The sequence below is a fragment of the Grampus griseus genome (assembly GCF_964374135.1).
Source record: "Grampus griseus genome assembly, chromosome: 5".
In the NCBI taxonomy this organism is placed as follows: domain Eukaryota; kingdom Metazoa; phylum Chordata; class Mammalia; order Artiodactyla; family Delphinidae; genus Grampus; species Grampus griseus.
Window position 1 is genome coordinate 78,465,487 of NC_138998.1, and position 16,707 is coordinate 78,482,193.

The 16,707-nt window shown below is 45.1% G+C and overlaps 1 protein-coding gene across 5 annotated transcripts; it reads right to left on the bottom strand.

The window, feature by feature from the left end:
- Nucleotides 1-3,572: 3,572 nt before the first annotated feature.
- Nucleotides 3,573-13,717, bottom strand: ADPRH (ADP-ribosylarginine hydrolase). 5 transcript variants are annotated; one of them, XM_082655412.1, is made up of 6 exons: nt 13,011-13,717; nt 12,850-12,921; nt 10,849-10,882; nt 9,448-9,773; nt 7,354-7,714; nt 3,573-5,987 (listed from the first exon to the last, which is right to left on the bottom strand). In XM_082655412.1, the coding sequence occupies exons 3-6, from the start codon at nt 10,878-10,880 to the stop codon at nt 5,585-5,587; spliced, it is 1,122 nt and encodes a 373-aa protein (XP_082511538.1). In that variant the 5' UTR covers nt 10,881-10,882; nt 12,850-12,921; nt 13,011-13,717; the 3' UTR covers nt 3,573-5,584. The 5 variants fall into 5 exon arrangements, with proteins under 5 accessions (XP_082511538.1, XP_082511539.1, XP_082511542.1 ...); XM_082655413.1 differs by lacking the exons at nt 12,850-12,921; nt 13,011-13,717 and adding an exon at nt 12,531-12,601; XM_082655416.1 differs by lacking the exons at nt 10,849-10,882; nt 12,850-12,921; nt 13,011-13,717 and adding exons at nt 11,589-11,758; nt 12,531-12,548.
- Nucleotides 13,718-16,707: the final 2,990 nt, after the last annotated feature.

The following is a 16,707-nucleotide window of genomic DNA, read 5'->3' on the forward strand; positions in this document are numbered from 1 at the left end:
TGTGGTAGGATTGGAGACAAGCAGACCTGGGTTAAACTCCAGCTCCATCTCACCCCAGCCGTGTGACTTCAGCTGGATGGCAGCTTCTCTGAGCCCCAGTTCTTCACCTGTTAACAAGCTCTAGTAAACTGCCTGACGCACAGCAACTCCTTCTTCCTCCTCTTGTCTTTCCTTCCCCAAAGGAGAGAGTCTCACCAACGCCCTAGGTGTCAATATCCCCAAACTGAAACCCCAGGGATGAGAAAATGATGGCAAGACTGATGGCCCTCTCTGCCATGCCTAGATGACCCCTGGGTCCTTAACCAGACCCCATTCCTTGAGGAGCTGATCCACTGGGATGGTTGACTGTGAGTGAAATCATCAGTCTCTATTCCCTCCCTCACCACCCCCAGTAGCTCTGGCTGTTTTAAAAAGATGCACATTTACTTGCCCTGGAGAGGTGGAGACAGAAGAGGAAGTGGAGAATGTGTGGTTGAAGAAGCTTGGAGAAGGGCAGATGAGGCCAATGCAGATCTTAAAAACGTATATATTGCCAAGACTTCTAGTAACATCTAGCAATCTTAGGTACCAAAGAAAGCAAATGAAGTACCATCATTTAGCAGGTCAAAAAATACCATTAATCCCTGTAATGTTACTCATGACCTATTCTGTTTTTCAGAACACAGATGTTAACTTGATTAGCATAACAAGTTCATACTGTCATTCAGGTCATCTTTTAAATTTACTCTAACACTATGCATATAATTAAGTCTGTTGTCTCTTTCCTCTGTTCATTCTGGTCCTCCCTCCTCTCTCTCATTCTCTCTCTCTCTCACTCTCTCTCTCTCTCTCTCTCTGTCTCTCTCTGTCTCTCTCTGTCTCTCTCACACACACACACACACACACACACACACCCCAGCACTCACAGTCAGGAGAGAAGGCAGAGCCCAGGAGCCCAGGTGCGGGTAGGTGGAGACAGAGGTGAGGATGGGTGTGACAGCTGTTCTCTTTCGATGGCTTCTATTTTCTCAGAGAAATAGGAAGCAAAGCTGCCAATTGAGAGTCAAGCTTGGAGAGGAGGTTTTGAGGTTTGAGAAAAAGGAGTCTGAAAGTCTGATCTCTTTCTGAATTGTGACTGCTGTGAAGAGTGAGAATTTGCATAGCAAATAGAACAGGATCTTAAAAAGACGCTATCTCTTGTCTCCAATTGCAGCTGAAGTCCTACTGGCAAACAAAAAATGCTACGTCTTCACCCTCCTACCCTGCCGGGACCCCGTTCACCGCCACGCACACACCTCCACCACTACATTCTAAAGAGACTGGAAGGCCTTGGAAAGACAAATCCCAGTGGGACTTACTAGAAGGCAGCAGAACTGCTCTAGGAGACCTCCCTTCCCCACCTCCCCTAGCCGAAAATCAGCCGTTTGAAGGAAAAATCACAAGAATCCTAAGTTCTATGGGGGGTTTCCCATCCCTTCCTGAAAGGGAAGGAAAGGTGGTGCTCTACCTCACCCTCACAACAAAGCCAAATGAGGGGGGCTACCAGCTGAGAGTGAGGGTGACCACATGAAGGTGACAGTGGCATCTGCTACCAAGTCGGCTGTCTGCTAGGCAGCCTGATCCGTCCTCCTGATCTGTCCTATTTGAGATGGATGGGGGAAATGTAGACAGCAGCAGGTGGGGCAGGCTGCACTCTCAGTGGTGGATGTGACCGGGAAGGATGAGTTTCCCTTGGGTTGAGTAGAGCCCTCAGAAGACAACTGGCTTGACCCTTTCCCATCAGGGCTCCACTGGTGAGGGTGGTCTAGGGCAACACTGGAGAGGGACAGGGAACCTCAAGAGAGGGAGGCAAGGAATGAAAGAGGCATCCATGTCTCCATTTCTCCTCTAAGTCCTCTGGGCCCGGGACTGACTATGGTGGGGAGAAAGGAGGACATGACATTAAAGTGTTAGAATTGATCAAACTGGACTGGGATTCCTACTTCTGGGTATATACCCAAAGGAAATGAAAACAGGGTAACAAAGAGATATCTGTGTCCCATGTTTATCACAGCATTATTCATGATAGCCAAGATATGGACACAACTCAAGGGGCTGTCAACTGATGAATGGATAAAGAAGATGTAGTACATATATACAATGGAATATTATTCAGCTATGAGAAATCCTGCCATTCGTTGACAACATCAGTGGACCTTAGGGCATTATGCTAAGTGAAATCAGCCACAGAGAAAGATAGATATTACACGACATTACTTATATGTGGAAGCTAAAAAAAAAAAAAAGTCAAACTCATAGAAACAGAGTAGAAAATTGGTTGCCAGGGGCTGGTTGGGGGAAGCAGTGGTAGTGAGGGAAATAGAGAGAGGTTGGTAAAAGGGTACAAACTTTCAGCTATAAGCTGAATAAGGTCTGAGGATCTGATGTAAACCATGGTGACTATAGTTAATAACACTATATTGTGTAATTGAAATTTGCTAAGAGAGCAGAACTTAAATGCTCTCACCAGAAAAAGATAAACATGTGAGGTGATGGATATGTTAATTAACTAGATGAAGGGAAACCTTTCACAATGTATATATTAAATCACCACAAATGTACACTTTAAATATCTTACAATTTTACATGTCATTTATACCTCAGTAAAGCTGAAATTTTAAAAAACTAGACTGGGATGGACTGGATTGGGTTTTTAATACCCACCACCATACCCCCATCCCAAGACCAAAAAGTTGATGCTAGGGGCAGGAAAAGCAGCTTCAATGCAGTATGTATGAAGGCAGTAGCTAGAGAAAAAGAAAATCATTCCATGTTTGCTTCTCACTAAATTCAGACCATTCACCAAACCAGTTACAGAGGTAAAACACATCATGCTTCAGAATCCACTTGTTAAAATACTTTTCTTCCCTTTTCTATATTGTAACGTTTAAGCATCTCAGTTCTGCTGTTTGGGCAGTGCTAACTGAATTCTAGTTCTCCACCTTAAAACTTCAGGGTCTCCTGATTATTGGTAAAAGAAACCCCAGCAAGACCAGGAAAAGATGTTTCCTCTTCTCCTACAGCTGCAGAAAAGCACACACTATTCTTAACTATAATGTCAGTTTTTATCAAAAACTGGGAAATTACAGTCACGAGAGGCTCCATCTTAATCTTCTGTTCAAGAATCTTGTGTAGGGCTTCCCTGGTGGCGCAGTGGTTGAGAGTTCACCTGCCGATGCAGGGGACACAGGTTCGTGCCCCGGTCCGGGAAGATCCCACATGCCGTGGAGCGGCTGGGCCTGTGAGCCATGGCCACTGAGCTAGCGCGTCCGGAGCCTGTGGTCTGCAACAGGAGAGGCCACAACAGTGAGAGGCCCGCATACCGCAAAAAAAAAAAAAAAAAAAGAATCTTGTGTAAAAATGTATGTACTGACTGCTTTCTATTATTCTGAAACTGTCCTCAAAATATTTCTACAAAGAAGTCTTCTTTTACACCTGAATTTAAGACACCTGAATCTAAGAGGTTATTACCATATTCTGTAAATTGTAAATCCCCACCCCTAAAGTCTGCAATTCTGATTGTCCTGCTGAAGAATCTGCTGTCCTAGTTGTAATATTTAAAACACGTCTGTTTTCTGAAATATATAAATACACATCAGAGCTTTTTTTTTTAACATCTTTATCGGGGTATAATTGCTTTACAATGGTGTGTTAGTTTCTGCTTTATAACAAAATGAATCAGTTATACATATACATATGTTCCTATATCTCTTCCCTCTTGCGTCTCCCTCCCTCCCACCTTCCTTATCCCACCCCTCCAGGCGGTCACAAAGCACAGAGCTGATCTCCCTGTGCTATGCGGCTGCTTCCCACTAGCTATCTACCTTACGTTTGGTAGTGTATATATGTCCACGCCATTCTCTCACTTCGTCCCGGCTCACATCAGAGTTTTTTGAACCAGAAAAAGAGCTTTGGAATTTTCTTCTCTCTTTACGTATAAAAGAATAATAAACCTCATGCCTTTGCTGGAGTCCTGCTTCAAATACAGAGTTGAGAGCTTTTTCTCATTTAAGTCAGCACACAGGCCTGGTTAAAGCATCACACCTCTATCTCTCTCAGGCCGGCACAGGTCACTCCTGACAATCATGAAGCAGAGGGCATCCGAAACAGATGAGACACTGCGTGTTGAAAGCGTTCACATCAACACAAATTGATGAACTTCCAAAGTAAATACTGAATCTCTCTAATGGGCCAGACGGGGAGGCCACAAAAAGAATAAGACACAAGCCCTCACAAGTAGCCTGAGATCGTCCCCAGAAGACACACAGTCACCACACAACAGGATCAGTGTGGTGAGAGGGCTAGAGACAGAAGGCTGTGGGTGTAGTGAGGAGCCTGAACGGTCAGAGCAGGTTTCATCTAGGAGATGCTACCTGAGCTGGGGCTCGAAAGGGGAAGAGGAGAGGGAAGAGCACCGAGGAATGAAGAAAGGGGGTGAGTATTCATTGTACATGATTAGAAGTGCAGCATGATCAATTTGCTCTTTGTAAAGATCACTCTGGAGGGCGATGAGGAAGGCAGTACTGCAATTTGAGGCACCAGATAGGAGGCTAATAAACAACATTCATTTAATATACACTGATTAAGTATCTCCTGTGTGCCCAGGCACCAGGCTAGGTTCTGTCTAGAGGAGAATAAAGGCAAGCAAATAGGCAACAACAAACTGGCACCATGTCAACTGCCATGCCCAGGAAATGAGAGGGCGCAGCTAGGAGCAGCCTCTCCTCAGACTTGAGTAGCTTGGATTGCAGAAATCCAGCTGAAACATACTTGGTGCAAAAAGGTAAAAGAATAACAGATTTGAAGGATATTTAGGAGGTAGAACCAACCAGCAGATGCTATTGGGACCCCACATATACCCCTCACTGTTCCCATGCGCCATACAGCTTGCCACTGCAAACATCTCTGAGACTTTACCTGAGGACACTCGTGTTTGGCTAGCGCAAGAGGCAGGCCAGGAAGCACCAGGGAGTTAGCACGCCTGGGAGTGGTCCTCCACCAACATCAGATAGAAGTCGGTGGGACAACTCTGAGTGCCTTACGCAGAGGACCCAGACGGACCGATTCCCAACTGCCCACATTGGTAACATGCTCATTAACGCACCTTGTCCTGGCTCCCCCACCTTCCCAGTCTCACTTCCCCATTCTCCTAACAGTGCTTCCTGGAATCACCCCCCAAATAAACTACTTGCACTCAAATCCTTGTCTCAGAGTCCACTTTGGGGAACCCACCCTAAAACAAACAGAAAAAAACTTAGCGAAAGATCAGATGGTAAAAATGAAGACTCAATATGAGGCTATGAGATTTCTAATTTGGGAGATGCTGATGCCATCAACTGACATAAAGACTCTTCAGGATAGGAAGAGGGGTAGATTTGGGGTGGGGGGCGAGGACAGAATAAGTTTGGAAAGACTGACCTTCAGGTACCCAAGGGACTGTTATCTCAAAATTCCCTGAGTACAAGGTTAAGACTCTTGACTTTGAAAAAAGTGAAACTGAGCAGAAAAGGGACTACACAAGAGGAGAAACCACCAGAAATGAATGTCACTTCTCCCTAAAGGGGAGTTACGTATCTTCCTTTGACCTAAGAGAATACAAAGCCCTAGCTATCTCTTCCAGCCGGTTTCTGTATTCTAGCTTCTCATAGTTGAAGGGACTCACTCCTTTAAGACCATACATCGCTCCCCACCAACAGCCAGCAATGGCAGCTGTAGAATCACTGTCTCCACCGTGGAAAAAGGCTCGGTGGGCAAGCTCCTCCCAGGAGTCTCCTGCAGCCAGGATGGCATCGTAGGCAATCATGGGGGCATCATGTCCACTGCTGCCGCCCCAGCCAGAGTAGCTCACGGAGGTGTAGAACTGATCCCTCTCCTTCACATCAAAAGGCTTGGGGAAGGTAGGGGCTGATCTGCCATCCCAAATCCCTCTGAGTTTTAGGTACTTTTTCCATTGGTCTTGGAAGTAAGACCTGTAGGAAGGAAAAAAATCTACAGTCAATTGAAAAAATAAAGTCAAAAGCCATTAGGAAAGGTACCAGATAGATGTGTGAGCAGGGAAAGCTCCAAGATGACTTCAACTTCTGGTACTAAAATCATATGATATAAAAAAATCAAAATGAGCTCTAAGTGACATTCATTCAATAAATTTTTGCTAAGGAATGATGTCAATAAGGCATTGATACCTGTTGCTACATAAAGAAGATATACAGCAAGTTAAAGGTGAGAAATAAAGGTTTGTTTTTCCTGAGTTGAGAATCATGGCAAGTGTCAACTTTCAAGGGTGAACTTTATGTATTTAGCCTGTCATTATATATTTTATTTTATTATTTACTTTATATTATTTTCTTAACCAAAATTGTACATATTCAAGGCTGTATGACATGATGATTTGATATACATATACATAATGAAATGATCACTACCATCAACCTAATTGACACATCATCTCCTTATACGGTTACTATTTTTTTTTAAGAGAGAACTTTGGAACATCATGACCATGGGTGATTTCATTAGAAAGCCTCAGTAAGCGGGCCACTCACTGTTGTGGTCTCTCCTATTGTGGAGCACAGGCTCCGGACGCACAGGCTCAGCGGCCATGGCTCACGGGCCCAGCCGCTCCACGGCATGTGGGATCTTCCTGGACCGCGGCAGGAACCCGTGTCCCCTGCAGCAGCAGGCAGACTCTCAACCACTGCACCACCAGGGAAGCCCTGGACCTTTTTATTCTAAGAAAGGGAACGTGAAATGAATTCAAGAAAAGGGGAAGATGTGGCCTTACCACTTATTAATTAGCTGGTGGAAAAACCTATCTCTAGATAATTTTAGCCAAGGATTTCACAGTATTGAGTGTCAAGACAACACTGAAAAAACAAGTTCCAGGAAATAAGCAGGGAAGTTCATCTCAGTAAAGAATAGCCATAGGGACTTCCCTGGTGGTCCAGTGGTTAAGACTCTGTGCTTCCACTGCAGGGGGCATGGGTTCGATCCCTGGTCAGGGAACTGAGATTCTGTATGCCACGTGGTGTGGCCAGAAAAAAAAAAAGAACAGCCACAAAAACTATAGAGAACAGGATCTCTACGCATGAGGGAAGCAGTGTAGCTGCCTTACTCCCTGAGGTCTTCACTTGGCGACCTGGTGGCCACCACCACTGGGACTGTACTTGAAATCCTTAGCAGGTGGGTGGGGAGGCAGCTGGATGCGGTGGACGACAGAACTGGATGGTGAGAACCAGGATGGTTGCTATGATCTATGAGCTTTAGGCATACACATGCACACATGTGCACACACGGGTTCAACAACCTTCTAGCAGGAACGTGCAGCTACAAACTTACCAGTGTTGAAGATTCTGCTCCACGAAGTAGCCTGATTGGACAATGTACTTTTTAGCTTCCGGTAGCACCTCCATCAGTCCTTTTCCCCACTGCTGGGGAGGCTTGCCGTTCACAGCATAGGCTGTAAAAAGAGCAGACACGAGGGCTCCCAGGAAGCCTGTGGGATGGTGGTGGGTCATCCGGCCACTCTCGACGCTCACCTGGATCAGGGTGTCCAGCTGGCTGTGGTGAGGGAACCGGAGACCGATGCACATGGCCCGCACGGCAGCCCCGCAGCCACCCTCATGGCTGTTAAAGGGAATCCTCCAGCCATCAGCTTTGTCTGGCTCCAGCAGCATGGCGTTCTGCATTGAGGCGCCCCCTGGGGAGAGTCCGGTATGGGGTCAGTGTACCCCAAAGCGAAGCCCCCGCAGGATGAGAGAACCAAGCCCCATCTCCAGCTTTCCTTGATGGAAAGGGAAAGCGAAAAAGTATGATGATGAATGTCCCCAAACTCCAAACCCCAAATCCCAGAGCAACATTGTGCCTTACTTACACCAGAGTACTTATACTAGACGCCCCTAGGTTTATGGAGCGGGGAGCTTTTTATCAGGAGGTGTTATTGGCTGAATTGTATTCCCCAAAATTCATATGTTGAAGCCCTAACCCCTAGTACTTCGGAATGTGACTGTATTTGGAGATAGGGCAGAGATGATGAAGTTAAAGTGAGAATGTTAGGGTGGGCCCTAATTCAGTCTGATCAGTGTCCTAATAAGCAGAGGAAATTTGGAGACACAAAGAGACACCAGGAATGTGTGCTTTGAGAGGGCACAGCTAGAAGGAAACTGTCTGCAAGCCAAAGAGAAAGGTCTCCAGAAGAAATGAAACCGACACCTTGATCTCAGGCTTCTGGCTTCCAAAACAGTGAGAAAATAAATGTCCGTTGTTTAAGCCAGCCGGTCTGAGGTTATTTTGTTACAGCAGGTCAAGCTAACTAATACAGGAGGAGCTGGGGGAAAGGCGATTCACATCAGCTGGTGGCCCAAGTGGCTGTAAAAAGTTCCCAAAGTGAGCAGGAACCACTTGTGAGCAACCTGGAACCAGAAAAGGGGTCTCTACATGACCTTTTCCAGTCTTCTTTAAAAAGAAAAAAAATTTTCTTTATTAAAGAAAACTCAGAAGCTATAAATAAGTAAAACGAAAATAAGAAACTATAAATACCCCTATCACCCACATACAATGATTAACATCTTTGTGTATATTCTTCCAGACCTCTTCCAACAGAGATATACATATATACTTTTTTTTTTTACACATATACTTTTAATGAGAATGGGTTCAGAAATGAAATTGAGTTATTTATAGTGAGATGGATGGACCCAGAGTCTGTCATACAAAATGAAGTCAGAAAGAGAAAAACAAATACCGTATGCTAACACATATATATGGAATCTAAAAAAAAAAAAAAAGGTTATGAAGAACCTAGGGGCAGGATGGGAATAAAGACGCAGACTTACTAGAGAATGGACTTGAGGACATGGGGAGGGGGAAGGGTAAGCTGGGACAAAGTGAGAGAGTGGCATGGACATATATACACTACCAAATGTAAAATAGATAGCTAGTGGGAAGCAGCCACATAGCACAGGGAGATCAGCTGGTGCTTTGTGACCACCTAGAGGGGTGGCATAGGGAGGGTGGGAGGGAGGGAGACGCAAGAGGGAAGAGATATGAGGATATATGTATATGTATAGCTGATTCACTTTGTTATAAAGCAGAAACTAACACACCATTGTAAAGCAATTATACTCCAATAAAGATGTTTAAAAAAAAAAAAGAAAGAAAATGGGTTCATAAGATAGTGTTTTGTAACCTAATTTTTTTTACTTAATATACAATATCTTTCCATATTGGTAAATAGTTATCTGCATAATTTAAATGGCTGCAGATGTGTCACCATAATTAAATAAATTACAGAACATTCAGGTTGTTTCTATTTCTGAAACAACTATAAAAACTAATGTCTCCTTGAAATTTAAATCTCATTCAATATTTTTAATGATTTCCTTGGGCCTGTTTATTCTCCACTTGCCCAGGACCTCCACTGGCTGCTCTCACCTGGTGCCCGGCCATTCATGTCTCCCATGCAGTTTTGGTAATGCTTAGCAAGGATGGAATACAGGTGAGCCAAGTCCGAGACTTTGCCAGCTTCCAGGAGAGCGTCTGCCGTGGCCAGATGCATCACCGTGTCATCACTGACTCTCCACCTCTCCACATCTATGGCATCCAAACCGCCAAGCTGGGCCAGCTGCCTGTGAATCTTTTCCCCATTCCGGAGGAACTCCCACTTCCCGTTGAAGTACCCCAAGGCATCTCCAGCTGCACTCAGCACCATGGCTGCCACATACTTCTTGATCAATTCCCCGCTCATGGTGAGGCTGTCTCTGGGGGAATATAAAGACACACAGAGGATGGGGAGAAAAAAAAAAAATCAGAAAAAATAATAGCCCTATCTACATTTTACTGAGCACTCACACCTTGCAGGCACAGTATTAAGGATATCTCATTTAATCCTCACAACTGCTCTATGGGGAGTGGAATAGGCCCATTTTACAGATGAGTAAATCAGCCACGCAGTATCAGAAATGTTATGTGACTTAGGTCACAGAGCTAATTAATGGCAGGGCTGGCATTCCAACTTAGATCCATCTGACTCCAAAGCCCACAATTTAACTACGATTCCATCTTTGCCTCTCCTTGGGTGGCAAGCCCATTAAATTCTGCAAGTCAAACCAAGCTTGTCATTTTCTCTTTTTGGTTTGAATTTGGCCTTGGAATGCATCCCTCCTTTACTTAAATATTAACACTTTCCATTGGTATCACAATGCACTGTTTGCAAAGCACCCACACATCCTGCCTCATAAGTAGGCCTGGATTACAGTATGCACTTCACAGATATTGCAGCACTATTTACAACAGCCAGGTCATGGAAGCAACCTAAATGCCCATCGACAGACAAATGGATAAAGAAGATGTGGTACATATACACAATGGAATATTACTCAGCCATAAAAGTGAAAGAAATTGGGTCATTTGTTGAGAGATGGATGGATCTAGAGACTGTCATACAGAGTGAAGTAAGTCAGAAAGAGAAAAACAAATATCGTATATTAACGCATATATGTGGAACCTAGAAAAATAGTACAGATGAACCAGTTTGCAGGGCAGAAATAGAGACACAGATGTAGAGAACAAACGCATGGACACCAAGTGGGGAAAGCAGCGGGGGGGTGGTGGTGGTGGTGTGATGAATTGGGCGATTGGGATTGACATGTATACACTGATGTGTATAAAACTGATGACTAATAAGAACCTGCTGTATAAAAAAATTAATAAAATTACAAAAAAAAACCCCAGAAAGCATGGTCAGAGAGGGTAAATTCACAGAAGCAATAAATGGAGGCACTGGGACCCAAATCTTCTGATTCTGGGCCCTTGACTCAGCACAGACCTACTTACCTTGAGCAACCTCTTTGTGCTTCACCCTCCATACCTGTAAAGTGGTGGCAAAAACAGCAACAACCTCGTGGGTTTGTTATGAGGAATAAGTGAATTAATTTTTATAAAGCACCTAGAACAGTGCTTTGCACATAGTAAGCAGTATTTTTATTATTCATACACAACCAGGGAAAATGATTTTTCTATTAATTGAACTAGAAGACTGTACTTTCTCCCACAACCTTCCTTTCAACAGCAATATTTAAATTTTGTTTTCCTTCTAAATGATTGAGTTCTAAAGTCCTGGGGTCTCAGCGAACACTCTCTCCATGAATCTAATCCCCAGTAAAGTGCTGGTTTCCCTGTCGGTGCGTTTCCAGTTCCCCATTGTGCCCTATAGCCTGTAGCGTTCACCTCCAAAGCCCTCCACTGTCTGCTCCCACTCTATCAGCCACTCTACTTGCCCTGACTAGGAGAACACTTGCAAACGCTGGTGGGCCAGCTCATCCTCCCTCAGCTCAAGTTCTTTCCCCATCCAAGATGCCTTCCTCTCCTCCTCTTCCCTAAAATCTATTTACTCAGGGTTAAGTTCAAGTCATTGGGCTTCCAAGAGTCCTCCTCCAGCTGCACTGCTGTGGGCCAGGAAATACAGACTGGCAAGCACCTGAGAAAAATGATGACAGACTGAGCAGACCATTACTGAGTTACTGATCACGCTGAGTTAACTGGTTCCCAAAGGCTATTTGTAAAACATTACTTACATTTTATTTTATTTATTTATTTTTTGCTGTACTCGGGCCTCTCACTGCTGTGGCCTCTCCCCTCGCGGAGCACAGGCTCCAGACGCGCAGGCTCAGCGGCCATGGCTCACGGGCCCAGCCGCTCCGCGGCATGTGGGATCTTCCCGGACCGGAGCACGAACCCGTGTCCCCTGCATTGGCAGGTGGACTCTCAACCACTGCGCCACCAGGGAAGCCCTACTTACATATTTTATTGTTTATAAATGATGCTTAGGAACTGGCGTTCTGGGCTGATAGTCCTGGCTCTGCCCAGAATCAGGTGTGTGATTGTGGACAAGCCACCCATCCTGGATCTCAACCTTCCCATGGTAAATTGGATTGTGGGGCAGGAGGGGAGCTAGCGAGGCAGCCTGGGCTCCTGTCTCTGCGCTGAGTGCTTCAGAGTCCAAGCTTAGTTGGCTTCTGAAGATCAATCTTTAACCCTCTATACCCTCTTCCAAAGTCCTCAGCTTCTTTTCTGTAATTCCTCTGGCTCCACCCGAAATGTGTTTTTATGAGTTTTGAGTGAGGCTAGGGGCGATGACCACCTCGTTCTGTGGGGAAATTTCCTTTAGCTTTGACACCGTACTGCTCTGGCCTCCCGCTCTCAGAACGCTGATATTCTCTAAACTCCTCTAACTTTTCCAGTTTATAGGCTCATTCCCGAACTATAAATTCACAACTGAGATCTGGGCAGCTGCTTCCCGGCAGTCCTCTGCTATTTTTTTTGGGGGGGGGGGGTGGGGAGCAGGCGAGTGGGGAACAGGTCCAGGCCCGACAAGGGGTGGGGAGTGGCCCCCGGGGCACCGCGGGGGAGGAGCGCGCGGGGGACGCGGGCGAGGAGGGTGGGGAGGAGGGGCGGGCGGCACTGGTCGCCGGCAGGCTAGGAGCGCGGGTGTGGGAGCCGACAGCGGGGACGGGTACCTGGTGGCCACGAGGCGGGCACGGCGCGCGGGCTCAGGGCGGGGCCGGGCGCGGGGAAGTCTGGGTGCGAGGAGGCCCAGGGCGGACCCTGCCGCGGCGCCCGCGGACCACGCCCAGGTTCAACGTAGCTGGACGAGTGCCGGGCGCAGCTTTCGGCTCGGGCGAGGCGCGCAGCCTTCGGCGCCCGAGCCGGGTGGCGGGACCCCCGTCACCGGCGCCCTCAGCTCCGGAGGGCGCCGGGGAGCACCAGGAGCCGCGAATTGGCGCTGCTCCGCTCCCCCCGCCCCCACACGCTTTTGAGAGACTGTTGGAGACTCACGTGTGACCCCGGGTTGACGCCTCGGCCTTTCCTCCAGTCCGGCTCCTCTGGGCAGTGAACAGCGTGTGGCCCCTGACTCGGAAAAGGGTGTTTAGTGTGTGCGCGGCCTTTGTCACGGTCTGGGCCCCTCACGCATAAAATGGGACAATAATAGTACCTACCTCTTAGGTTGGTTGTTAGAATTTAATTAATTTTAACTCTTGTCATTTGTTTGGTTGCAGAATAGAATTTTTTCATCCTGATAGCAAAGAAAAGCAAAGAAAAACTAAGAGTATTTTTGTCTGAATAAATATCATCTGAAAAATACTAGAATCATATGCAAGTATTCTATATACTTCTCAAGAATTTTGATTTGCTGTGCTTATCTTTCTCGCTACAGGCATTAAACACCTACTGTGTACCAGGTGGATGCTAGGTCCTGGCACAGACCTGCTCTCATGGACTGCACCCAGCTGAGTGATCTCATCTTAGCCTGTTGATTTGTTTGTTTTTTAATAAAATGTTCCTTTTTTATGATAAAAAATAATGCATACTTCCAGTAGAAAAGTTGAGAAAACTTTTAGAAATCTCTCTTAAAAACACATCTCTCAGGGACTTCCCTGCTGGTGCAGTGCTTAAGAATCCACCTGCCCATGCAGGGGACACGGCTTGGAGCCCTGGTCCGGGAAGATCCCACACGCCAGGGAGCAACTACACCCGTGAGCCACAACTACTGAGCCCGCGTGCCGCAACTACTGAAGCCCACGCGCCTAGAGCCCGTGCTTCACAAGAGAAGCCACCACAGTAAGAAGCCCGCGCACCACAACAAAGAGTAGCCCCTGCTCGCCGCAACTAGAGAAAAGCCCACGTGCAGCAACAAAGACCCAACGCAGCCAAAACTAACTAAATAAATAAATAAAAACTCTTATGTGTTCACAAAGATAAATGTTTCTGGATTTCTTTGCAGAATTGTTTCTCATAGCAGAAAATTGGAAATAACCTCAATCTCTGTTTAGAGTGGAGAGTGAGTTTCCTTCTCCTGAATTAGGGCATAATTATGAATAAATTATTCATAATTATGAATTATTTTAATTACCTTTCCAAAAAGGTAGACATTTAAATCAGTAGACTTTGGGTAAATTAATCAGGCTCACAAGGAAAGAGCTTGGAGACATTTTGTTAAGTAAAAAAGTCAAGTTTTCGAGTGAGTAATATACATGGTCTATTTATGGAAGAAAAAAGAGCTGTGTGTGTGTGTGTAAAATGACTGAAAGAATACATGTCACATTGTTAGTAATGATTATAATTACCTCTCAGGAGGCTAATGGGAGGGTTTGCTGGGAGTAGGGAGAGAGAGAAGGGGAAATTTTTCACATTAAGAATTTTTCTTTTACATGTAGAAAGAAATTTTAGAAAGCACAGGAAAAAAACCACATTCCACCACTCAGATTTTAAATACTTACAATATTTTATGCACATTAAAAAAAATTGGATCATTTTGTATATACAATTTTATATCCTTTTTTTTAACCACTGAGCTTCACATTGTAAGCATTTCTCTGTGTCATTTGTGACAGTATCATTACTATAATTGAATCCAAATGTTCAGATAAGGTAATGCCTCTAGGGTAAACTCCCTTTCACGTTGATACCGAGAAATATGAGGCTCTGATGTTCAGTTTCTCTCCAACCCATACCATGGCCAAGGCTAGTTCAACAGAAGGAAAACAGAAGCATAGATAACTGAAAAACAGGAGATTAAACAAATCTTTGCCACTTCGTGGGCCTGAATGTGTAAATACCATGCCACCATGCCTCATTAAGTCATGAGAGCTAAAATTAAAAAAAAAAAAGAGCTAACAGGAAATGGTTAATAGACAGGGCCCCTTGAACTCTGCAGCAAACACAAAATAACAAAACGTTTCAAAGGAAAAACAGACCACAGAATAGGACCACAATACACACCTGTTAAAATGATTTAAAGTGGGGAAAAAATGAAGTAGAGGCTTTTTAGAAGAAAGCTGGTCCAGGAGAAATAGGAAGCCCAAAGCGGCTGTTCACATACATATGCTGTATCATGAACTCACTTGAGAAGACTTAGTGAGCATCTGTGGTGGTTAATTTTATGTATCAACTTGGCTAGGAAATAGTACCCAGATATTTGGTCAAACATTTTCTAGATGTTTCTGTGAAGATATTTTTAAGCTGAGATTAACATTAAAATCAGTAGACGTGGAGCCAGCTGATTATCTTCCATGTAAGTGGCACTTAACCTATTCAGTTGAAGGCCTTAATAGAAAAGAGACGGCTCTCACCCAAGGAAGAAGAAATTCTACCAGCAGACTGTCTTCAGATGGAGCTGCTACTTCAACCCTTAACCTGTGTCTGCAGCCTGCTGGCCTAGCCTGCAGATTTTGGACTTGCCAACCTCCACAATCTCATGAGCTAATTCTTTAAAATCAATCTTTCCCTCTTTCCATATATGTATTGGTCCTGTTTCTCCGGAGAACCCTGACTAATACGGCATATAAAATGTGCTAGACACTTTGCTAGGCACTCCATGCAGCTACTGAGGTAGGGCAAGAATCACACAAATAGAGGAGACTTCATAGGGTGTAATGACATTAGGCCACGAGCACTGTGACAAAGGAGAATGTGAAGGTGCAAGGTGGGCAAATATGAGAGAGACATTATCAGCTTACAGCGTTCACAGAGGCATCTAGAGAAAATTAGGTCTGGGCTAATTTTTAAAGAACAATTAAAAGACAAACTAAAATTTCCAGAAGCCCAGAAATAACCGGAGCAGCTAGGGCACAAGAGAAGCAAAGATTTTTAAAAAATAGTAAAAGTAAAAGCAAAGACTCAAGTTTAGGTTGACGTTTCCTCCCCAGTGATGCACGGTTGCTCGGTGCCACCTCAGTCCTGAGGCGTGAGTTATTTTCCAGTCGGGCCTGTCACCGGGTTATGAGAGCGGTCACGGTCTTAAGCTTTCTCCTTTCCGTCTTACTGAATCATTTCCAAACACATCTTCCGTAAGATTGAGCACCAGCTTTGCACGATGGAAATCAGGTATCCGCTTGAAGGATTTTAAAGAAGGCTAGGAAAGAACTTGAAGATCAGCTTATCAACAGGCTCTCTGGACACTAGTCCCAAAGTACTTTTTAAAAATAGAATCCATATGTACATAAGAGCAAAGTTTAAATCACAACATGTTAGCGTCAGAAGGAATATTTGCACAACCTGTTACCATATAGTGAGGAAACTGAGCCCCAGTGAAGTGAAGAGAGTTCCTTAGGGTCACACAAGCAGAGGGAAGGAGGCCTGGAGTCCACTGTCTCTGAACTCTCAGTCCAGGACTTCTTCCATTCTCTGTACTGCCATTTACACAAGCTTTGAAATGATACGATAGACTAAACCCTGAGTTCATTAACGCTCTGAACCTCCTGAATCTGATTTTTAAAATATTTCATGCTCCTTCCAAAAGAGGCCTCTGCTTTATGACAGTGTAAAAGCAGCATTTAAAGAAAGGTCTAAGATATGTGCTGTAATTCTAATAAACAGGCAGTAATCAAATATGGCAGAGGGTGGATGGGAACACTGAGTGGAGAGATAAGTGGATACAAATTGGTGTTTTAAAAGCTGGCAGTGGCTTCTATCCTAAGCAGAACAGAAAGAGAACTGGGGGAAGTCCATGTTCCTGCCTGCCCCTCTTCCCCCGTGTCCCCGAGTGCTCTAGCTTGCTTCTGTAAGTTGTTTTTTCCCAGCCTTTGATCTGGAGACCCAGGTAGATTTTAAAACCTTCTTTGGTACATTTTCTACCAGATGGCCTCCACTGCTCTGCTTCTCCCAGTCCTGCTGGGATTTCCCACAGGGAGGGAA

Bases quoted from the DNA above. Each gene is read 5' to 3' on its own strand.
- ADPRH (XM_082655412.1), bottom strand. From the start codon at position 10,880: ATGGAGGGTGAAGCACAAAGAGGTTGCTCAAG. The intron at 9,774-10,848 runs GTAAGTAGGTCT...ATATTCCCCCAG, and splicing joins GCACAAAGAGGTTGCTCAAG to AGACAGCCTCACCATGAGCG. The intron at 5,988-7,353 runs GTAAGTTTGTAG...TCCTTCCTACAG, and splicing joins GAGCAGAATCTTCAACACTG to GTCTTACTTCCAAGACCAAT.